Below are 25440 nucleotides of genomic sequence, written 5' to 3'. Positions count from 1 at the left end.
TTGTGTCCTCCAATTATTTTTGTTGTTGTCCAGATTTTTTGTGCTAAGAGGTTGAGAGCTATGTTCTGAAGAGATGAGTCCAGTAAGGCTACTAGAAACACAATACTGCTGGTAATATTTGTTTGAGATTTTTGTGTACTGATGGTGAACCCCACTGAGATTAGTAAATGTTGGGTATAAAGCAGGTCTGCTTTGAGTTTATCTAGTCTTGTTGCCTGTATGAGGCAATCATCTAAGTAACGGTAAATCTGAATTCCCTTGGTCCTGCAGAAGGTCATTATTGGGGCTAGGCATTTTGTGAAGACCCTAGGAGCGGTAGATAAGCCAAAGGGCAGAGCACAGAACTGACAGTGCCTCACACCTGCTCTGAAGTGTAAGAACTTTCTGTGTGGTTCCTCTGTATGAATTTGGAGGTATGCATCTCTTAGATCTAAGTTTACCATGAAAGCATTGGGGGTAATCATGGGTGGTAGGTTTTGTAGAGTTAGCCTTTTGAATTTTCGGACCTGTAAGGGCATGCAATGTCTCCCCAAAAGAAATATCCTTGGGGGGAGGTTAAGGCAAGGTTCTCCTCAGAGTCAGAATCCCCATAGGAAGCAAAGGATGCACCCTTCTCAAGGGTGGATTCATCCTTGTCTAAATCATCCTCTGAGTCAAAGGAATCACAAAATTCCTGTGGTGGGTTATCCCTCTTTCTTATATCAAAGGATGCCTCGGGGGAAGGAGGTGTCTGGAACTGACCAAGAAAATCAGGTCCTTAGTCAACATCATTAGGTCTTGTTGGTAGACCTAGAAGTGGGAGCAGGTAGGTCTAAGCTGAGGAAAGGTGGAAGTAGCTTTTTTGTGAATGGCCTTAGGTTTTTGTCTAGGGCCAACCTCCACACTAGGACCTGAACGAACAACCTATTCATGTAGAAGGAAGGCTGAGATGATCTCCTGATGATGCAAAGAGCCATCATTGTTTTTTGAGAGGTGGTCGGAAGCCAGTGTCTGTGAAGCAGTTCCGAACCCAACCAACGAGCTAAGTCCTTCAGACTGTACAGAATTAGAGGGACCAGGAGGTATATTGGATTCTGAACAGGTCTCAATAGAGGCCTGTGCCACCACCTCAGTCATCATAGAGGGCTGCAAAGGCACCTTACCTTCTTGGCAATCACAAGTCTAGGAGGACTGGCCGACGGCAAAAAAAGGCTATCTGATTTTTTTTTTTACCAAAACTGGATGAGATGGTTAGAGAATGCTTTAGAAAATTACTCCTATCATCAAACATTCTGATCACCTCTGAAACGGAGAGGTCAAAAACCTTTAAAAAATCTCATTTTTAACATCATCTGGAAAGTTCTGAAAATGCAGCCAGGCAAACCTTCTCAACACAGTACCAGTAGCCAAAGCCCTTGATAAAGTATCAGCTGAATCATGAACACACTGTAAACAACGAAAAGTGACTTGTGTAGAAAAAATTGAATTATTTAAAGCAGACTTTTCTTCACAAAAAGAAACTGCAGACAAAACATTCATCATTTTCACAGTTAGAAAGAAAAAAACTTAACATAATGAGCTTGACAATTCAAACTTCTGAAAATCAAAGTTGCAGATGCATACTCTTTTTTCCATACTTATCAATAATCTTCCCATTGTTAACAGAGAGAATAGGGTTGGAATTAATTAAATGTTTACCAGCAGTAGGATTAACTAAAGCTATGGCTGCTGAGTCCTGTTTGGGAAGAAAGTATAAAAATATGAAGTAACTTTATACACCCTATCTGCATTTTTAGGGCAGATGGCTGACTATCACGAAAATTGCAGGCAGTTAACATATACATCCTCCAAAGCTGACAGAACTGGAGGAATAGGCAAAGGTTCTGGAAATTCTGTAACAGTTCACAGTACTTTCAGATAGACTGAGAAACTTTCATGTTCTCCCACTGAAAACACTGGGACATTCTAGAAATAGTCTCAGAGAAAAATAAGCCGCCACAAGGAGAGTAAGAAACTAAGTCTGAATCTGAAATCTGAGGAGAAAATCCTGTATATGATCCTTCATCATGTGGTTCAGATTCAGAATCTTTAAACTGCCAGGGGAAAAAAGAGCTCTCCTGTTTAAAAGTACAATACAGCCTCATGATAGTCCATTAAAACACAAACTCCTAGCTGTAAAATAACTTTCCTGAACAGGAAAGTGCTATCAATAAACATTTTTTTTAAACAGGAAGTTTTTTCCCCCCAAAGGGAACTTATCTGTCGAACAAAGGAACAGCACAAGCTGACCATCAATCCTCAAAAAGCCTCAGCATAGCATACTCTTCAGTGACAGCAAAGCTCAAAAGGGCTTGTTGCCCAAACCGGTCTTTTTAGTCAGCTCAGCTCAAGCTGACTAATGTTTTTTCATGAGGAAAAGTGCTCTGACTCTTTGGAAGCTGGATGGTTGTTATACCTTATAAGGAACCCATATAGCTTTGACTACTGCAACAGTGATCAATATGAAGAACATTTACAGCACCTCTTAAAAACTTGCATATACTGCAGTTTGCAGAGTTGTGTCCACAACATCTCCACTACTTGCACAAATTAACTCAGAGGTTGCAGTACCCTGAAACCAGAAAAATATATTGTCAGTATCTACATATTTAGTTGCACATCTTTGAGTATTTCAGTTGCAGTTCTTCCAATTCCTATAGGATTCCTTTTCACAGCAGATGAAACTTGAACTTTAAGAATGATGAATATTAAAATCATCAAAATATGTTTACTGATAATATGGATGTAGTCAGTCTTAGAACAACGGGTAAATGTTCCTGCTAGGAATTATGGGTTAATATAGCTGTTAACTACATTTTACTGTACCACCAAAAAAAAAAAAAAGGAGATAAATAAATCTCCCCTGCCGAGGATCAGATAGAGTGAGTGATGACTGCCAAGATGTATACGCTACACCACCACACTTAAAAGGTATATAGTCATGCCTACATAAATGGTAGCCAAGAGAATCAAACTCAGGCTCAAATAAAGTTGGTTTTACCCAAATATTATTAATGCCAAACACCTGTTGTTCAGGTAAATAGGAATAACTGGGCTTTGGCAATTTATTCCTAAAAGTATGTTATCAGATATAATGTTAAGCCCTAAAGCAATGTTAACCATATATAATGTTAAGCCCTAAGCAATGTTAACAACATTAACTGAAGTCCCCAGATATGATGGTAAACAGAATGAAAACCAGCAACTGAAAAATCCACAACCACTGATGATACTGAAGTGATCACGATAAGGATTTAAGTCCAAAACATGAAAATAGTTTTGTTTTATAGACATGTCACTAAGTCTGATCCCTCAACCAGATCATGATACTTTCTGACAACAATATCTGTGTCTAGCTTGTAAAATTTGGAATCATCCTCTACTTATCTCTTTAATGGTAATCATAATTCTGAAAATTTGACTATTGTTAATGTGCTACGTTGAGAATTTTGATGTGTACTGCTGGTATTGACAGCTGACAAGACAAATACATAAAAAGTATTGCATTTCAGTAACACCAAATTATAAGCTTCAAAACATACATGGCAAAGTATATAAAAACTAATGACTTGCTTCTGTACCACATGCTAAACAGTATATACTGCATACAGCAAATGAGTTCTTGTTATGATCACTCTGAAACAAAGTCATATCAGCTGTTTTACATTACAATAATAATATAAGGCAAGCTATGAGCTTTACTGGAATAAGGTCAGACCTAGGTTGCAGTAGAAGATTCAAAACAGTCTGTGGTTTTCAACTGAGGCATAAAATTATCACAGTACAGAATACACCCTGGAAGGCACTACTGATGTTGCAGTTTAAATATAATTGTAAGGTCTTTCATTTGAGAATTTTAATGATTTAACTTCTGTGGTTTTACTTTGCACATATGTATCAAAACAGCTGTTTCAGCATTATTGAACATCCTCTTAAAATGTTTGATTAAACAGTTATGAAATTTTGTCAGTAACCATATCCACTATTTAATAGGACTAGATTATAATATGCTCTCCAGAGTTTAATGGTGTAATATGATGTCAAATCTACAAATAATGAAGATTTTAATCCACTAACACAACTATATATGAGTACACTACATGTAATGTAAAAATGGCAACTTATGTTATTGCACAGCTACACATACAGCTGAAAAGAACATGTACAATAATGAGTGACTTGCAGCAAGAGCAACAGAATGTCATAATACTCTACTACATATGACAAAATACTGGCTTTACACAATACACAAATGCACAAGGTTACATTGACTTTGCATACAAAAGATATAAATAAATATATAAATATTTACCTTTTCTTACACGAGGACAATGTATCTGTGTTCCATGGATGTCATGCCCTTCTAACTGATGCCAGGTGATATACTTAAATCTATCAGATGGTAACTACAAAAACAAAAGATGAAGCTATTATTTCAGTTAATCCTTTTAAATATTATTAGTTCTTACTGCAGTGAGGGAATGTTTTAGAGACCTGTATACATCCTGAAAGTTCAGCCTGCAATATTTCAAGTGTCATACTGCAAGGCTGTACCCTCACTGATATAGAGAGATTCTAGCTGGGTGGGAATTTCCAAAGGAGAATTTCTCATAAGTAAAGGCATTAGCTCAAGTTTTCAAACAATGCCACTTGTTAAGTATGTTGCTGTTGCAGAAATAATATAATTGTTTTGAGTAAAACAACATACAATAGCATACTTGGTAGACAATCACCCATCTCTGTTGTCTTCGGTTTACAAGTCTACAAAACGTTCTAATTTTAAATTGCAGAGTCTAATGAAACTAGAATGGCATTGTGAAGGAAAAGGCCAGAAGGCTCTACATAGACAGATATTGTCATTCTCTGTTTAAACTGTAAAACATGCTGGGTAGAACTAAATAATATAACAACAACCAGTAGTACAAAAGCTGATGTTTTCTTTGTGATGACAACTACCCAGTTTTAGGAACCAACACAGGCTGCTGGAAGTTTGTTCAAAGTGATCCCTTCTAAGAGAGGGAGGCTTTCATGACCCTCTCTGTACAGTAAGTGACTTAAGGGAAAAGTGACCAGTATTGTGGCTGGCTGTGGTACAGCTAAAGGAGAAACAAAAGTATAGGAAAATTGGAGGGAAGACAGACTGTCTATTTAGTTCACTTTGGGTTGATGGCCTCCTTTTCATTTTCTGATCACCTCTTGGGCACTGCTTGCTCAAACTTCACTGCGAGTTCACAGAACAATCACAAGGCTATATTCTAACAGGGGTAAGGCCCTTACCTGATGAGTACAACAACATGGCCACATGATCACATGCAGTGTTAAGTCGAATTATGCATGTACGGCAGTACTGAGTAATAACTGTAGCAGAGAGAGATACAAGCAAATCTATGCAGAACAAGCCTTTGAAAGCAGACATAAAGGGTTATAGAATTTCTCTGAAAAATCAGTTATTTCCGATCAATTTCTGTCAACATGATTATTCCAAATATACATATAAAGAATGCACACATAAAACAAGTCCCATGGTGTATATGGATGAAGTCATGAACCAACTGTACCATCGGGCTGTGTGGGGTAATGGGAAATATCATCATATGCTGGTTTTCCCAATCCGCGGGGGGGGGGACAGTTTGGATTGTTGCATTGGTGACACCTACAACTGGGTGGGTAATTATCTATAAAAAGCACCAAGCAGGTCCATACTGCATTAGTGAAGTATCACCTCACCAGAGAGGTATGTGTGATAGCAGAGCATGCCAGTCTCTGAGTAGCAGCAACTGTACAGCCTGCAAGCCATCTGTGGGGATGACAGTTACAGCAATCCATAGGATCAGAACACTAGCCTGCATCCTACCTCCTGTCTCTTTTGCTTCCAGTAGAAGCAAATGGGCTGATAGGGCTGGCTGGACAGAGAACAAATGGACCAAAGGGATATTCCCATCCAGAGATGACTGTCTCTCATCCCTTTGATGAATGAATGATCTTTGCTATTTATGCCACTGATACCCAACTCTCTACTGTCAGTTCATAAGACAACAGGATCATAGGAGGTTACTGTCCTAATGGCCCTGGGGCCCTTTCAAGCCTAGCCAAGTTGTATTCCATTTTCCTTTAAGGGGAGACTTTGGGAGATGAACCTGCCTCTCCAGCAAGTCCTGCTAATGTTGCATCTCATGTTAAGGTCACCAGAACAAGTGCAACAAGTGTCATTGGAGTTGCTAATGTGCAGCATTTTCATCAGGGCAGGATCTGAAGTTGCCCTATATGCAAGGCAGAGATCTCCCCTGTGTAGTCTGTACAGCACAGAGTATAGAGACAGGGATTTTAGTCTGTGTACAGATGGCATGTGTTGAAAGTCTTGAATTTGCTTTGTAAGGTACCTCTGAGGTATCTCCAAGTGCTGTAGGTGCCTGGTGAGGTACATACCAAAGGGGACATTATACTTTATTATTGGTCTGATAAGGGAAGAGTACATGGAGGGGTAATAACCTCTTTTTTCCTGGAGACAATGCCTTTACTTATGAGATGGGCAATGTAGAAGGCTCTGCTTATCATGGAGGAAAAGTGGTCAAAGAAAAGGATGTCATCAACCTGTGCACTCAGATCTCTCGCCACGGATTGGGTACTTAAACTTTTGTTGTTAATGTGGTACTTTGCAGGGATGTCTCCCTTGCCAATGTGGATGATGATACACTTTTTGCAATTAACTTGAGAACATGACTTCTGCACCAATCACTGGTTTGAGTAAGACTCTCCTGAAAGGTGACAATGTCTCTAGGGGATTCTATGACCATGCCCAGCTTGCAGTCATGTGCAAACTTTGTCAGCCACAAGCCCTTTGTTTTGGCCTGTAATTCTGAAAAATATATTCCAAACAATAGGGGCCCCAGCGCTGAGCCCTGTGGAACTCCACTGGTTACTGGTCTGTTGGTGGATGTAGAGTCCCCTATTTTAACTGTGTGTATTCTAGCAAGGAGCCAGTCTGTGCCCCACCTAACAATGTATTGGTTTACATTCAGTTGGGTACATTTATCAATTATACCTGAGTGGGGAATACTGTCAAAGGCATTTGCTAAGTCCAAATAGGCTGTATGCACAGTTCTGCCCTCATCCAGGGCTTTAGTGACTGTCTCAAACAAGTCCACTAAGTTCAATAGACATGATCTTCCTTTGATGAAGCCAAACTGGGATGGATCTAGTGTTTGGAGGTTGTCTATATCTTTGTTGATATGGTCCATGTTGATTCTCTCAATGGCCTTGCATTTGAGGCTGGTCAGACTTATGAGTCTATAATTTCCAGGGTCAGTGGATGAACCACCCTTGTGTAGGGGAATAGCAGTAGCAGTTTTCCAATCTGCAGGGACACAGCCAGTGCTTAGGCTGTAGTTGAAGAGGGTACCCTGAAATCCAGCCAGGGATGTTGTCTGGTCGATAGAGGCAGTGTTTTTAGCCCTGGACAGGGGGAGAACATGCAGGAGGGATGTCTTGTGGTACATGAAGCGGAGACCGGGGGAGAAGTTCTCACTGAACCTATCCACCAGCAGGTTTGCAATATCCAGGTTCAGTATATGTTGTGTCATTTACAACATGTTCTGCACAAATCTGGGATTTTCCTTTGAGGTTGTGGATGTAGCCAAAGAATGCTTGGGTGGTCAATTTAAATTCTTAAATGACTTTAGTTTTCTTTTCTAGGTTCTTATTTGCTTATGCTTAAGCCAATGAGGACGTGGTTAGAGTTGGTGAAGCATCGCTTACTGCTTTTAGACAGCAGTTTCTTTCTCCTATTATATGGCCTGTTTATGGTGGATGTCCACCAAGCAGGTTTGTTCTTTCTTGAGGAACTGATTTTGATCCTGTCGGGTACAGCTGAGTCAATGCAATCCTGTACATTTTTATACAAGGCTTTGGTATAAATCCTGGCATAGGTATCCTTGCCATCAGTAGAAACAGGAGCTGTGAAACTACTAATGCTGTCTTGCAAAAAGTTGTAGTTAGCTTTGGGGAAGTTTTTTAGCCTTGTTTCAGCTTGGGATGGGTCAGACATGACTGGTAATGTGACTGACCTGTGATCATATTTCACCAGGGAAGACTGTAGACTTCAGGTGGTGCAATGATCATCCATGTTTGTAAGCACTAGGTCCAGAATGACTGAACCCCTTGTGGGGGTGTCAACTAACTGGTCCAGAGCATTTGAGTTTGCAAAGTTCAAATATCTCTGGGCGTGTACATTGGTACAGATATAGTTTGCCCAGTTTATGGATGGGCAGTTGAAATCCCCTCAGACCAGGGTGTTTGGTGGAATATTGAGGGACTCCGGTAGGTTCAGGTAAGCTTGTGGGTATCCTGATTCATGGAGGGGGTGCTATAAGTGGCAATGACTTGGAGAGGGGTCTTGCCTATGGTAAGTTGCACTTGGAGTAATTCAAGGGACTCGTTTAGTCTAACCAATTTGGGGGTATATTTGTCTTTGATAAATATTGATACTCCTTAACTTTTAGTTTTTCTACTCATTAGATATGAAGAGAAATTTATATTGAACATTTTATTCTTGTGACATTTCCTCAATTCATTCCCAAACACTAGATATGTCAGAATTAAAATAAGCCTTTAACAATTCCTTACTCTGTAAATACCCCCCACCAACCCTATCAGTACCTCTCCCAAAGAAGTCTTCATTTTGCCTGCTGTTCTCCTAGTAATGGACCACTATTAATGCTTCCAGCTTGCTATTTATCTCTTTGGAACTAGGCATCATGCCATATCCCTACACTCTGGAAATGGCCTTATAAGAGGAGGATCATAAGGTTATCATAATGGAAGGGCTTCTGAAAAACATGAGGTGAAAATTTACTCACATTCAAACAAATACACTACAGTGAAATCAACACTAATAAGGTAAAGTATAACCACTAATTACATACCTAAGAAAAGCTGTTATTGTATGCCTTGCCATTTCTATTGTCTAGTTTAAGTGACTTAAAATTTAACTTCTCTGTTAGTTGTTCCCAGAACATTGCACTCCTCTGTGCTGTTTATTTTCCCATGTTCCCACAAATATGAACAGACTGTCTTCACCTTTCTAAGCCTAAGTATTTGCTTTTTTTTCTTACTACAAATTTAGTCCCGGCTTGTGTTCTTTAACTCATTTTTATTCATTCTTTTCCTGAATCCATACAAACTGCTTCAGGATTGAAGGGTAGCCAACCCCTATCCTGGCAATCACTGGGTGCAGGTGCAAGGCAGAAAACTTCTCTTGAATGAAGCACCAAGCCATCACAGGGTGCATACATATACTCACCCACACATCACTCATACCTAAAGCCAACAGAAAGGGATTCCAATTCACCAAAGTCTTTCAGATGAAGGAAGAAAACAAAGCACCTGGCAAAAATCCATGCAGACGAAGGAAGGATGTGCAAACTTGACAAAGAAGGCACAGAGGCTGAGAAATAAAGGGGAGAACCAAGCATTGTAAGGCAGCACCATAGACAACTGTACCACTGTCCCGTGCACTTACCTCATTCAACTGACTCAAAACCACGGCACTGCTGTGTCATGCACTTACTTCATTTAATTGACTCAAAACCACTGGACTGCTGTGCCACGCACTTACTTCATTTAATTGACTCAAAACCACTGCGCCTCTGTGCTATGCATTTATTTCATTTGACTCAAAACCACTGCACCACTGTGCCACACATTTATTTCATTTAATTGACTCAAAGCCACTGCACCGCTGTGCCACACACTTGCTTCATTTAATTGATTGAAAACAATTCTTGAGCTCTGCTGTCATCTTTCATTCCCAAAACACATATAGCCAGCCTGACACCATCTGCATTTTTTATACAATGTATATTATCAGGAAACCACATCATTCAAGTGAATAGTGAGCAACACTGGTCCAAAAAGACAGTGTTACAGTATTCATCTAATAAGTATCGTCAGACCTATCCTTTCCATTACCATAATATTACCCTACTTACAAGTACAACTCAGTCTTTGATTTAATTAATTGTAAATGGACTCACACTCAGACAAAATGGCATCTTAATCAGTACATTATGGGCCACCTTACTGAAAGCCCCATAAAAATCTAAACACAGCAACATCTAGGTGCACTCCCATATTCAAGTCATTAGCGTGTACTGCTCAAAAACCTGCAATGGGTAATTCTGATATCTCCCCTTCTATAGGCCCAGTACAACATACTGCTGCTAAACAGAATGTCATACAACGTATTCACTATTTATTTATTTATATATCTGTTAAGTGGAACATAGCATTGATCTTCTAAGGATCAATACCAGGTGAAAAACACAGTATATTTATAAGTAGTAATTTCCAGGGCATTCTTGAAAAACTGGAATACAGTACATTTGCAGAGATTAGTTTACAGAGTGCTTATGCTACATTATGAAACATAATCCATTTACAGACATTAATATACAGTCCAGTTTTGCAGCCTGGTGAAAGCATAAGGGATTACAATTGTAGCAGAGTAATAACAAGGATTATGCACTAACAAACACTTTCAGAATATAGGCAAGACTGCCAGTAAGGCAGATGGTACGAGGAAAAGAGATAAGAGTGGAAAAGGTGGAAGAAAGATTAAAGAGAGATTTGACGGATACAGCTGGAGCTGAGCAGGAGTGAGGAGCAGTACAAAACAGAGTTCAGCAGAGGTTGTGGGGTTAAATAAGGTTCTGTTCAAGAATCAGAGTAACGTAATAGGAGGTTCATCATACCTAAATACTCTACTCAGAAGACTGACAGGTCTGTAATTCTTTTAGTGTCTTTAGTTACTTATTTCCCTTATAAATAAAGACAATATTAGTTTTCTTCCAACTGCAAGGTATTTTTCCCTTACTGTCCCATCCTCTCAGTTCCCTGAACCATGACAACCTCTTCTGTTGTGATCCATGCTACGACTTGTTATGCACAGAGGGCCAGTGGTCAATTCCCCTACATGCAGGTTCATAGGGCTGTGAGCAACCAAGCATTGAGAGTAGAACCAGACCATGTGAAAAAACATCAAATTAATGCCTGCACAAGATTTTTCTTCTTTAAACCCTACCCCTCACTGACATGCAGGACTAATATTATTTTCTGGTTTTGTGCAATGGCACTGAGAGTGTGATGTTCTCACCTATGTGACAATGCATCACACTAGTCCTGCCCAGCCTTAATAACAGAGCTCACAAAACAACACTGTCCCCCTCAATACACACACACACACACACACACACACACACACACACACACACACACACACACACACACACACACACACACACAGTCTCTCCCAGAAGAAACAATCAAGTCTCATCATTCCACTTCTGCCAGGCCAGCTCTAACAGGCACCTTAGCCACTAGTTGGACTTGGGTCATCTGAGTCATAGTTAGGGCTATGTTGTTCTGTGCCATTTAGCAGATTGGCTAAGTTTTTTGGACAAATGTAGAGAAAGCAAATCGCACAGACTGGAGGATGGGGCTGAGGAGGAATAACTGCACACTTGTTTACTGCATACACACACTGCAGTTTCATGGCCTGCATCCATATTACTGACCACACACCTCAGATACATATGAACATATTATTTTATAGGGATGGCAAAACTATCTACATTTCAAGTTGGGCTACATCCCACACCTTCAATGGTTATAACTACCATGAATAAAATGGCATGGCATGGCATCAGTCAAAATCCACTGAATTACAGTTTAGTTTTTCTTCAGTGGGCATTCAGACATCCAGCCCTGCAACACTGCAGTTTGCAAAGACAGAAATCACACTGCCAAATATTTCATAAAATAAAAAGCAACTTACAAACAGTTTGAGTTCAAGTTCAATAACTGCACCTGCATGTTAGACCAGGTATAAAGCACTCAGCCCTTTATGTACACACAAATATATTTCCACTGCTTAAGACACTGTAAGTCAAAGTAAACAATTCCAGTTTATGCAACATAATATCTAAGATACATGTTCAAATCCAAGAGTATGTATAGGTTCATAGGTAGGTACTATACTATCTGCCTGAGGGCATTTATAAGCCTAGCCAGAGTGTGTTGGCTTTCGCCGCCCCATTGATTAATTAACTGATCCTCTTTCAAACAGAGCCAATGAAATGATCCCAGGGTTGTATTTTCTGTTACCCAACCACTCGTCAAGGTTTCTCTTGAAGAGTGTTAGTGAGGGGCTCTGCCTGATGTAATTTGGAATTTTGTTCCAAAGCATGGGGAGTCTCTGTGACAGGAATCTATCCCTCCAGCATGTTCTATTTATTGTTGTGGTGAAGGTTAGCTCACTAGAGCGCGTGGCTCGCAGTGACTTGGATTTCTTTATGTGGAGCATGTCCATCAATTCGGAGTTGGACATTGCTTTGTAAGTAAGGCAGAGATCACCTCTGAGTAAGCAATATGCCACTGAGTACAGCCAGAGTTTTTTCAGTCGGGCTGCATAGGACAAATGTTTGAGACCAGTAATCCTCATATTGAGGTACTTTTGTGGTCTTTCCAGCTGTTGGAAGTGTCTTGTGAGGTACATCCCAAATGGGGCATTGTACTCTATGATGGGTCTAATGAGTGACGAGCAGAGGGGCACTATAACCTCTATTTCTAGATGCGAACCCTTTAGTAATAAGATGGGCCACATACAAGGATTTCCTAACTACTTTGGCAATATGATTGTCAAAGGAGAGATTACTATCTACCTGGGTCCCCAAATCTCTTATTACCTATGTGGTAATTTGTGGGTGTTTTGTTTTTCCCAAATGGGATGATTATGCATTTTTTGGCATTTAGCTTGAGGCCATGACTTTGACACCACGTGTCTGTCTCAGTAAGACCCTTTTGGATAATGTCCGGGTCAGCCGGAGAGTCAATTATGGCTCCCAGTTTGCAGTCATCTGCGAACTTGGTTAGCCATAGTCCTCCTGTGTTTGCCTGTACTTCTGAGAAGTATATGCTGAACAGTAGGGGTCCCAGGACCGAGCCTTGTGGGACACCATTTGTGACTGGTTTAGAGTCGGACCTGGAGCCCGCTGTTCTTACCATGTGAGTTATGTCTGTAAGCCAGTTGGTAACCCATCTCATGACTTAGGGGTTTATGTTCAGGCTGGTGAGTTTTTCTGTAATACCTGAGTGGGGAATGGTGTCAAAAGCCTTGGCGAGGTCAAGGTAGGCTGTGTGAACCACCTTTCCCTCTTCTATGGCCTTGGTGACTGTCTCGAAGAAGTCAACAAGGTTTAGTAGGCGTGATCTGCCCTTAACAAAGCCGAACTGGGTCAGGTCAAGTGTTTGGAGGTTCCCAATGTCTTTATTAATGAGTTCCATGACGATGCCTTGCAGACCAGGCTAGTCAGGCTTATGGGGCGATAGTTACCATGGTCAGTTGTGGCCCCTCCTTTGTGGAGAAGAATAACCATTTCTGTGTGCCATTCTATGGGCATGTAGCCTGTGGAGAGGCTAAGGTTGAACAGCGTGTTTAGGTGGGGGGTTAGTTCATTCTGTAGTTCGTGCAAGATGCAGCCTGGGACACCATCTGGTCCCATTTACGCTGTGTTTTTGGCTTTTGAAAGGGCTGTTTTCACCTGTGCGTCTGTGATTTTTGGGACACTACACTTTTCCGGTATTGTTGTGGGCCCTTTTGGAAGTGAGAAGGGGGTGAAGTTTGCACTGAATCTATCTGCCAGGATGCTGGCAATATCAGTAGGTTCAGTATATTTTGTGCTATTTTACATTAGTTCAGTGCATATCTGTGAGTTGCCACTTAGATTCTTAACCTAGCTAAAGAAGGCTTTGTGGTTATATTTTGAATCCTTGGCTATTTTTCTTTAAAAGTTAGCCTTGGATGATTTCATGAGGGACCTCAGTTTCTTACTGATACTGATCAGGGATGTCTTTCCTTCTTGGGATTTGCCTTTTTTCTGAACTAGTTTCCTCCTTCTATTGTATAGCCTGTTTATTGCAGGTGTCCACCAAACTGGTTTCCTTCGCTTAGCGGAGTGAGTCTTGGTTTTGCTAGGGATGGCATGATCCATGCATCCTTGTAGGTGCTCATAGAGTGCATTTGTAAAGGTTTCTGCATCTTGGGCAGCATTAAACTTACCACCTCTGTTTTAAGTAAGGTGAAGTTTGCTTTAGAAATGTTTTTACTGTGGTTTCCTTAGTTGGGGGTGGTGGTGGGGTGTGGACATCCAGAGTGATTAGTTTATGGTCTGATCTAACCAGTGACGGGTTGACCTCCAGTGTGGAACACCTGTTGCCCATGTTGGTGATGACCAGGTCCAATATGTTTTCACCTCTGGTAGGGGAGTTTACCAGCTGATCCAGGGCATTTAGTTGATGAATTTAAGGAAGTGCTGGACCTGGGAATTTGTACTCTAGTAGTTTTCCCAGTGAATGGTAGGGAAATTGAATATCACCCAATATCAGGGTGTTTGGTAGGACCTTCATGTTTTCCAATGTCTCCTGAAAGGTGGAGTGGTGGTCCTGGGTCATGGAGGGTGATCTGTAGCAGGCCACAATTTGCATTGCAGGTTTGCCCGATGTTAGTTGCACATGGATGATCTCAGAGGTATCATGCTGTGCCACTAACCTGGACGTGTAGGTATCCTTGATGAATATGGATACACCCCCTCCTTTTGTGTTTCGGTCCGTATTCTGTGGCCGAAATGTGTGGCATGAGCTGTAGCCCGGTAGTGCTGGGGTGCTCTCTGGAGCCTTGAACCAGGTTTCAGTTACTGCACAGATGTAAACACTCTCCATACTGAGAAGTGCTTTGAGCGTGTGCATTTTGAGATTTAAACTCCTGGCGTTGAGTAGCATAACCCTCAGTTTTTTGTTAATTGTGCTGTTTATGGAGGTGGGTTTGACTTTTGAGCCTTGCCTAAAAAAGGCACTACGGGGGCAGCAAGAGACTTAGCCAGTATTCGAAAGCTTAAGGGTGACAGGTGCAAGCCGTCTCTTGCGAAGCAACGCAGCTTGTCGAGCATGTCATCCCAGGCTGACAGATACTGGATCCCCTTTGAATGACACCAGAAGCTTAGCCAATTGTTGAAACTGATCATTTTTTCTTTATACTGAGGTATCATTCTTGGTGAGGGCAGGATGCTACTCAGGGTCAGAGTCATACGAGCCTGGGCTACATGATCAGAGAGCTCTTCCATGTCTCTTTTCATGTAGTCCAGGGAGGTACGTCTCAGGTCAATCACACCAACATGAACAATGACATAAAAACATAACTCCAGGATTTCCTTTATGTTTAAATGTTGAATGAAGAAACTGATGGGCTGTTTTGCTTGTTTGTTTGCTATACTTCTGTCCACCTTGTTAAAAGATTCAGTGGCACTGAGGAAAAATCACCTAAGTGAAAATGTATGGATGAATTTATGAATCTGTCTTGAAGGTGGGGTACATGTACCTGTCTTGCTGCTGCATTAGTAAGGATATGTGAAGAGATACTAGCCAAGAAAAAACAGTGGCTTGTTCTATTAAAACATTGCCACAGTTGTCATTGCCAGGAAGAAGCTAAATCTATAACATTAGCTCTGCCATGTACCACTTTGATGACCAATGTTTGGGTCACAAGCAATGGAAGCAAGAAAGAAAATAACATTTGAGTTCAAGGGAATGAAAAGTCATGCTATCCAAACAGAATGGTAAGGCAAGAGATAGATAAGGTTTGGATTTGGCTGTTGAGTTATATGGCAAGCAGGTCTACTTCTGGTATACGCTACATATGTGCAATGTCTTTGAAATGTCTGTGGATCTAGTATTATACTTCTGAACTAGAATTATTTACCTTCTGAAAGAATTTGTTATTTTCTGTAGCGGAGGAGATGTACTGCTAAAAGCTGGAAATTGTACTGAATGGCCCAGTGCCAAATCAAAAGTGTCTCTTCCCACATTTGGAAAGATCTGACTTCTCATTGCATGGTGATATGCCACACTTCTATGTTGTCATCTGTGTGACCAAGGAGGGAACTGCACTAGAAAGATGTTAAGCCTCTGAATATTGCTTTCTCTTCTATCATCCCACTATGATGCAACCTTCTGTGTTGAGGACAGTTGTCTTGCACTAGGAGATTGCTGAAGCAAGCTCCCCAGTCAAAGTCTAATGACTCTACTGTTGGTTGAGGTGTAACTCTTGGAGGAAGATGAAGCATCCTTTTAAGTAGGATAATGACCATCAACACTAGAAATTCCTTCTTTACACATTGGAGAAAAGGACTGGCAAGCTCTAGAGAATCAGAAGAGAGTATAAATAATTGAAAAGGTCCATAGTGGCCTTGTCATACACAGTCTTGCATGGGGAACTAGAAGAATGCACAGTGATATATCCAGATCACTTAGGTATGGTCCTGTAATTGTGTAATGCTGGGAAACATCTGTCGTAAAACTCTTGACTTTTCAGCACTCCTCTTTATAAGGCAGGACTATTTTCAATGTTACTGTTCTGAATTTATTTACACAAATATGGCTGCCCTTCCTGCAGACCAGAAATAGCTTAAAACAGAAATGACCTCTCATAATAAAAGCACCAGCTAAACTGCCTTAATTTATCAACAACTTATCCAGCAATAGCAAGGTCTGTGAAACCTGATGTGATGGGGTAAATGAGACAGTGTGAGGCTTTTTTAAAGAAATTATATTGTATAACCTTTTTTTAAATTATAACTTCGAGTTAATATTTATAATACCCACACGTATTTGGTTATTTCCGGACAAAAGGACAGACTGAACTGAAACTTCTTCCCAAAATAATGGATAAGGAACAGCATGCTGTCTGTTGGTCAACTTAAGGCGAAGGAAAAGCATGCAGTCATTTGGACAGGTTTCTGCTGGTATTTCCCCCTTTACATCTGAACCTGTAATAGTTACAAACTGCATCTTTTCATAACATTGCTGGGCAGAGGTGCCTTTCCTGTAGAATAATCTTTACTTGTAGGGTATTTGAAACCGAGAGGTTGCAGCGTGAGACATTTCTTAAAATGAACCACCACTGCCTTTCCTCACTAGGTAGATCAGCCAACTCAGGGATCATTAAAGAAAGGCATAGCAACAAACTTAGACTGATGACATTACATATCAATAATTACATGTCACAGCAATCAAAAAATTGACCTACAAAAGAAAGCAAGCTTTGCACAATTTTGTGACAAACACAGGAACACTATGCAAACTTTCAGAATGTGAAGAAAAGGGATAAGAGAAAAATATTAGACCTGACAACCTAGGGATTCATGTTTTAAAGTACAATTTGTATCTTTGAATGTTTGTGTAGTGTCTCCAGCATCTGTCAAAAAACTGAGTTTGCTTAAGAAACCATATTGGATAGACATTCATTTCAAAGTTCTTATGACCAGCTACTGGAGGTATATATTTTTGTACCCTATCAGTCCAGCATCCTTGATTACCTATAAAAATGCAAACTGACTGGTGATACACACTTCCTGAGGGGAGAAGGGATAAACACAGAAATTGCTCTGTCTTGTGGTTATTAGAAAGACTCTACATTTCCTTAGAGGGTTTAAAAAGCTTGTCCCACATCCACTGCTGCTACAAGGTATGTATTTTGATGCAGACTGTTTGATGTCATTAAATATGTCAAACAAAACAAGGATGGTACAGTTTAATTCCACATTTTTTTCAGCAGAAGAGAGATCACTTAATGTCCATTTTAAAATTCTCCTGAAATGAATAACTGATGGTCTCTGCAAAAGTAATATAATCTAGGTATTTCCCAGCTCACCCACAATAAGGGGAGGAAGATGGAAGTGCCAGTCAGCCTAACTTGTTTCCATGAATGTGGAAGATAGTATGTTACCAGTGGCAGCAGGACCAGAGGATATATGCATAGCAATCCCAAGCTGGTGAGGTTAGCCTTCATGGGCAAGTGTGCGGAAGTATGCACATACAGGGGAAAGGATTGAATGCCTCTGCGATGACATGGTAGCATGCACCAAATCAAATACCCTCATCATAGGAATGCTTATGAGGGTACAAATACTACCATGATGGCCTGTGATGTCAAACCATCTTAATGTTACAGTCACTAGGAAATACCAGGATGGGGGAATGAATGAGATGGGCTGATGAGGGAGAATCAATGACTGTTAAGTACAGTGAGAAGAAGCACATGAAAAATGCAATATGGTTATCAGTCCACTCACTCCCATTCTCCCCTTCCTGGCTCTGTGTGTTCAAGCTTTTAATTGAGGTCAGGTGGCCTAGGTCATAGTCAGAGCTTTCTCTCTTTCTGTTCCACAAAATTCTCACCTTTGCCCATTATCAAATTTGCTTTGCAACTTCTAGCAGTACTGGAATTAGCTGTTATAAATGGTTTATAGCTTGATTTCAAAAGTATTTTAGTGACTGAAACTTTTGTGATGCAAAGTCTATCATTGTCTACCATCATTATCCATGAAAAGATGAACTCCATACACCTGAGGTACTATCATGCTATTGCCACAGTTGGGTTTGCCATGTAGATCAGAAATGATTGAATGTTTTTGCCTTTTTCTTAAGATAGAAATAAAGAATCACATGTTTTATAAACAAGCTGAAGGCCTACTGGATACTAAAAATCTTGAAGCCCTGGCTCATATATTGGAAATTGGAGGTACTTATGTAGTCAATCAATTTGTTCTAAAGATGTCTTGATGAGCTCAGTTTAATTGAGAGAGACAGTCTATTCCATAGGCCATGCATTTTTTGGGATATGAAGTATCACATTTCAGAGTAAGGTTACTAATAATTTTCACCAAGATTGCATGTTTAGGTCATGGGGTAGGGGATATCCTAAGCAAAGGGTTTCAAATAATAAGGGGTCCTTTAATGCTCTATATTTAAATCATAGACCTCCTCTAAGAAGGCAATAATCTTTGTATCTTCTCCATCTGTTCCAGGTGGCATGTAAGTAACCTACAGGGTACAGTAGCTACAGCAGCAATTACTACTCACTAATGGCTGTCAAACCACTTTGCAACTGGAAACAAATACATAGCAAATGAAAGGGCAGAGTCTACATCATCTCCAAGATATTTTATGATTTTGTCAACTTTTAGTTTATTGCCCATCAATAATATATAAAGCTGGTGTGTTTTTTTTCTTCTGCCAAATGCCCGAATAGTGCATTTGTTTTCACACTGAAGGCAAGATTATTGCTATAGCAACATTTGAGTGCAATATTAAGTGCTGTTTGAAGAGAGGTGGTATCAGCAAGGTTAAGGATAATGCTCACGAATTTGCAGTATCTACATATCTGACAAATCAACACTGGAGTCAATGCTGACATCTGAAAAATGCCAAAAAAAAAAAGAGTAGCCCCAGGACAGAACCTTGGGAGTCTTTGCTTGTAATAAGGGGTGGTGGGGAAATAAGTCCCCTATTCTTACCTATTGTCTACAACCAGATCTCCATTCAGAAGCTCGACTTTTCAAAAAGTTGAATTTCATATACTCAAGACCATAGAATCTGCTTTTTGGAAATTCAGAAAACAACAAAAATCTACATTTTTGCAGGGGGGGGGCCTGCACCCCCACACCCCCTGCATATTATAGATACAAACTCCAAAACTGCACAACAGTGGGAAAAATCATAAATTCCCTGATCCCCACTGTACCGTGATCTCCATTCAATAGCTTTGACATTTCAGAAAGTCAATAATACAGTCTCGACCATATGAGGTTCGACTTTCTGAATAGTTGAGCTTCTGAATGGGACCCCTACAATCATATAGCTAGCCATTGACTAAATTATTATGCTTTCATTTAGTGTCAGATTCTTAATGTTATGTAGGATTTCAGAATGAGGTATAGCGTTGAATGCTTTAGCCCACTCAAGGAAAGCTGCATAGGAACTTTTATCCATGGCAGTGGTTACTCTGGCAAAAATGCATGAAGTTAAGCATGCAAACTCTACCTTTGATCAGATTGTACTGGGTTATGTCATAGAAGAGGAGGTTTTCTGTGTCTTCCTGAATAAGATCCATGATGATTCCTTTCATCAACTTAGACAATATACTTGTGAGGTTGATTGGTCTGTGGAAGGCCCTCCCTAGAATGCTGATATAACAACAGCCTGCTCCTAGACATCAGGGATGTAGCCATTTTAATGTTCTATTAAGAATATGTATAAGGGGGTATTCTAGGCTATGTTTTGGCTATGTTTTGATAATACAAATTAGGCTAACATCCCATCTGGTCCCGTAAAACTGATGTTTTAATCTCAGTGAATGTAGAGGTAACCACTCCTGGTGTTATTCCAGGTGGAATTATGTTGCATGATGGAAAAGAAGATACAATTTTCTTCTGTGGCTTAAAATTTGCTCCAACTCTGTATGCTAGTGTATCCGCTATATTTGTGGCTCTATTACAGTGATATAATTGTTGTTGTGGTATACCACATTCTTGTACAGCCTTGTTTTTATTCCTTCACTTTTCAGATTTGGTTACAGAAGGCCTTATTACAGTCACCCATCCTGATGACAAAGTTTACAAATTAGGCTTTGTGTCTGTCTGTTTTAGTAAATTCCTTTTGAAAAGAGTAGACATTACCCTTGTTGTGTAGCTCTCAATCAATGAAAATGAGAGATGGCAATGAAAGGAGATGCCAACCACCACAGGAATTGTTGTTGCTGGTGGTGCTGGGGGTGTCAAAACCTTGGGAAGTTTTGAAGGTGTCATGCTAGATGAAAATGCAATATTATGACAAAAGTACCAAAAATATATCTTGACATTAGGAAGGTAACAAGAGAGTGATTCTGGATGAAAAATTCTGGGCAGAAATCTTGCATTAAAGCAACTACATTACGTTATTACGAGAGTCTGAAATCCTACACTGTTCATGCAGAAGACATGCATTTGTAAAGAAGAAATCACAAACATCTATTGAAACTACAAAATGAAGTCTATTTGCTGGAGAGTAAAATATATGTATTTCTAACATGCTTCAAACTGATGTGACTTCAGCTTCAGCATCAGTAAATGCTCTTTTCTCCATGCAATGTTGTAAGGGAAGTTATAGTCATGTAAGTAAACTTAGCATAACTGTAGATGTTTGAATGATCACTGTTGCAAGTAGCCTTGCTTGAACATATGCATTATATCCTGCAAGGATACAACAGCCAGCCAGCTTCCAAAGCTTGAGAGCACCTTCCACATGCCCAAACTGTAAGGCAGCTTAAGTAAAGCTGACTAAAAAGACAAGCTTGGGTGACAAGCCCTTCAGAGCTTTCTTGCCAGCAGAGAGAGACCGAGTCTGATCCCTAAAAGGAGAATGCAAGGAACAACAAAAAATAAAATAAAAGCCCACATCCTTGCATAAGAAAACACTCCAAAAAACAAGAGGAATGGAGAGAGGGAGCAGCTACTGCAGCAGTGATCATTTGAACATCAACTGTTGTGTCAAGTTTACTTATGCAGCTTTACTACAATCATCATATTGATCACTGGTGTAGTATCCTTAGCTATATGGGTAGCTAACCCTAACTTACTACATTTGGGAGCCAAACTATCCATCTCCCCATTTTCTTTCCTGAATCTAAACATGAGGGAGAACGGATACTCCATACCTTTTATGTCATACCTGAGGTGTCTGTAGACATAAAAGTTATGGAGTACTCTTTAACCCCCATTTTTAGATTCAGAAACGAAAATGGGGAGATGGATAGTTTGGCTTAAAGCAAACTCTGATACTGCTTTACACATAAAACAAGGATTACTTCTCAAGGAAACCCTGTCCTTGTGGAAAGTGAGTTAGGGTTGACTTACCATAAGAGTTTGCAACTCAGATAATCTTCTTGTAGTGGTCAGAGCAATCAATAAAACTATTTTCCATGTTAAGAACCTCAAATCAGCTTCTGACAAACCTCTTACAAAAAAATTTGGCATGAGACTGCAATGAAAGGGGAGGATCCATTGGCAAACATGCTGAAATGGCAGATAAATGAACCTTGACAGAGGAATAGGAAAGGCCACAGAATAGTAACTCTCACAAATATTGTAAAACCAGGGAACGACTAGGCTTGAATGGGTGCTGGTTATGTTGTTGGCACTAACTAGAAAACTGTTTCCACTTGCTAATACATTATTTTCTAGGATAAAGTTTTCTTGCTTCCTTTATTAACTGCTGTACATCCTCAGCAAACAGGTGCCTAAAAGAAATGAAGGCTCTATCATCAAGACAGTCAATTGAAGGTGATTGATGTCAAGGTGTATCAATCACCCCTGTTCTCATGTCAGTAGACTCAGTCAGTGAGGAAGCCTGTGGAAATTGTTTCTGGCCATTTTGGAAATAAAGGAGAACCAAAGTTGTCTCGGCCAAAAGGGAGTCACCACAATGATCTTGGGGGATTCCTTCTGAATCTTCAGAAGAACATTGGATATTAGTGGAAAGGGTCATTCCTGTCCAACGAAAAGAAAAGGTATCTATTTTCTAGGCCTTCTGGCATACAGTCCTGGAACAGAATCTTGCCAGTTGGTTGTTCAGAGAGGAGGCAAAGAGGTCTACTTGATAAACTCCCCACAGATGTTTCAAATCGGATCTAGTTTCCATTTATGAGGGTCTGCACTGGACCTGCTCACCTTAAGTGCCTCAGTTTCACTCTGACAGAATGCGCAAAGCCTGTAGCGTGAGGTTGTGCTATGAAGCTATATCCCAGTGTGGAACAGCATGTGATAAAGAACTGATGGAAAAAAATAGTCTGATCTTGAGGATGAGAAATGACCCCTTGGAAAGGAGGACTTCCCCACACACACACCATCTGTAACCTTGAATTACATTTGGAACCCATTTGTCTGAAACTATCTTTTGACAAAGAGAAAACTGGAAATTCACACATTCTGGAAATAAAAAAGAGGACAGACTTGTTGGACTGTATTTGGTTTCTCGGAGATATAAGGCTTTTTTTTTGGTACTGCCTTTCCAGTTCTTCTTAAATGTGCATTACCTGTATTTTGGAGACTGTTCATTCTGCTTTTTGTCAGAACTGGATGAGGAGTTACAGAATCCCTTAGAAAATCTGGAAAAGGAAGGCTGAAAATCTTAAGAGATTCCCTGATCAGCTTACCCTTTTCATCACATGTCTTGATAATGTGTGCAGCAGAGGGGTCAGAAAAATGAATCTTTATCCAAAGTGAATTTTAAAATCTCATTCTTAATATCATCCTAGAGGTGCTGAGAATGCAGCCATGCAAACCTTAAGATAGTACCTGTGGCTATAGCCCTGGAAGAAATATCAGAGTCATGTCATACACACATTGTAAACACTGTGACCTGTGCAACAGAAAAAACTATATTATTTAAAACAGATGTTTCCTCACAAGAAAAAACTGCAGATAAAACGTTCATCATACCTTCACAAATAGTCAGAACAAACACATAAGCCTGACAATTCAAAATTCTGTAAATCAAAATTGCAGAACTATACACTTTTTCTCTATATTTATCAATAATTTTCCTACCCTTATCAAAAATGATAGGATTGGAATTAACTGAGTTTAGAAGCTGTGGGATCAACAAAAGCTTTAGCTGCTGGGTCAGACTTGGGAAAAGTGTACAAAAACTTAAATGACTGAGGAACTTTATGCATCCTATCTGCCTTTTTAGGGGCAGCTGGCTGACTATCAGGAAACCTGCAGGCATTAATGCACACATCTACAAAAGCAGTCAGAAAAGGAGGAATTGGTGTATGTTCTGGAAATTCTTTCTGTAACAACTCAAAGTATTTTTTGAAGGACTGAGAAACCTAAGTGTTCTCCCACTGAAAACACTGACACATTCCAGCAAATGTCTCACAGAAACAACACCCCCCCCCCACATGGAGAATCAGAAACTGAGGAGAAAGACCTGTCTGTCCCTTCATCTGCCTTTTCAGATTTACAATTTTCTGTCTCTTCTGGGAAAGAGGTATCCCTCATTCTTTTACCAGAAACTACCTTACAAGAAGGATCAACAGCCTGAATTAAACCCTGAGTTAGACCTGGGAAAACACTCCTGTCTAAGGAAATCTGAAGAGGAGTATAAACACATGCTTAGTTTTCTGCTTCTTTTTGACAGGTAAAATGGGTCCAACCATGTTATTAATGGCAGCAGCAGCTTCCCCAGGGATGGGTACAGCATTCTGACACAAAAGGAAAGCCATTCCTGTACCCTCTCCCAGGAATGAAAAGAGTGGCTCTCCCTTGCCCACTGAGGAGATCCCAACAGCCTCAGAGGGCACAGCTATCCCCAGTCCACAGTAACTGTTGATGCTACACCAGAGGGATCTGGGGTAAAAGATGAGTGGTTTGAGGTACAACACATAACCACAGCAGTCACCCACCTGTAGCTAAGGTAAACTGGTAACCCTGCTGTGGTGGCAAAAGCTGTTTGCTTAACTTTGTCTTTTAGTCTCTGAAAGTAGGACGAACCATGGGACTGGTAGCTTGTTCCATGATCAAGCCAAAAATTGTGCCTCTTTCCCTGGGAACCACAAAAGCAGAGAGTTCTTCGGCAAATGCACTAATAACCACAAATAATCTGAGGTGGTAACCCAGTCTAGCAGAAATCACACTGAAATCCTGTAAAATTAAAATAAGCTGCAAACTGATATTTTGAACGTATTCATTAACACAATAGTATAAACTGAGCACTTTCGTCCATTTTAATAAATGCATTTCATCAAAACTAACAACTATCAGTCAGGCACTCCTTTTATATTCCACAAGCATATGGTTAATTGCTCAATTTAAAATCACATGACCTTCAGGAAATAGGTGATTAAAAAAATAGTGAGCTAAAAAACAAGTTAATAAGCACAGTTTCAGTTTGTACAATTAGTACATTCATAAAAGATCAGAATGTTATATAAAAATACTTTCAATAACTTAAAAGCACATGTATTTAAATACAATACTAAGCAATTTTGTTGTTTTATAATTTTATAATTCAGCTGCTCTTAATTTGAGCGCACTGTGAAGTGACAGAATATCATTCAGACCTGGTGGGGTGTTAGCTCCCAACCTTAGCTGCCATAATAACTCCCGGTATTCAAGGTATTTTCCCATGCCGCTCCCTCTAGGATTAGGTAAAACATGTTCTATAATAAAAAATAAGAACCTTTTATTGTTAGTGCAATGTTGCTTATGCTTATATAGGGCATCATTTTCATTGCAACATTTAATTTCATAATAATGTTCATACATGCGTTTTTAATCCCCTTTCCATTTTGTCTAGACAAAATGTGGCAGGGGTCACAAAAGGCTAAATAGACTATACCAGATGTTATTGCAGTTTCATTAATTCTGCAGCTTAAATTCTATGGGTAATGTCTCAATTTTTAGATGTTCTTCCTAATACACATATTTGCATTGACTACATGGTCCTCATTTTAACATACCCTTGTTGTTTCTGTAGGCCTCTTCTATCCCACCA

At 40.0% G+C, this 25440-nt stretch overlaps 1 protein-coding gene across 2 annotated transcripts in view; it reads right to left on the bottom strand.

The window, feature by feature from the left end:
* The window catches only part of LOC122800750 (protein tilB homolog), a 517374-nt gene that overhangs the window by 247618 nt on the left and 244316 nt on the right, over positions 1 to 25440 (bottom strand). For both annotated transcript variants that reach the window (XM_044070000.1, XM_044069999.1), the window contains exon 3: positions 4331 to 4424. In XM_044070000.1, coding sequence (XP_043925935.1) covers positions 4331 to 4424 — 94 coding nt within the window. The remainder of the gene's footprint in view (positions 1 to 4330; positions 4425 to 25440) is intronic.

Source organism: Protopterus annectens, chromosome 4.part1 (assembly GCF_019279795.1).
Source record: "Protopterus annectens isolate FY-2018-M chromosome 4.part1, PAN1.0, whole genome shotgun sequence".
In the NCBI taxonomy this organism is placed as follows: Eukaryota; Metazoa; Chordata; order Ceratodontiformes; family Protopteridae; genus Protopterus; species Protopterus annectens.
The sequence above is the reverse complement of the archived record's forward strand: the minus strand, read 5'-3'. Positions and strand labels throughout refer to the sequence as shown.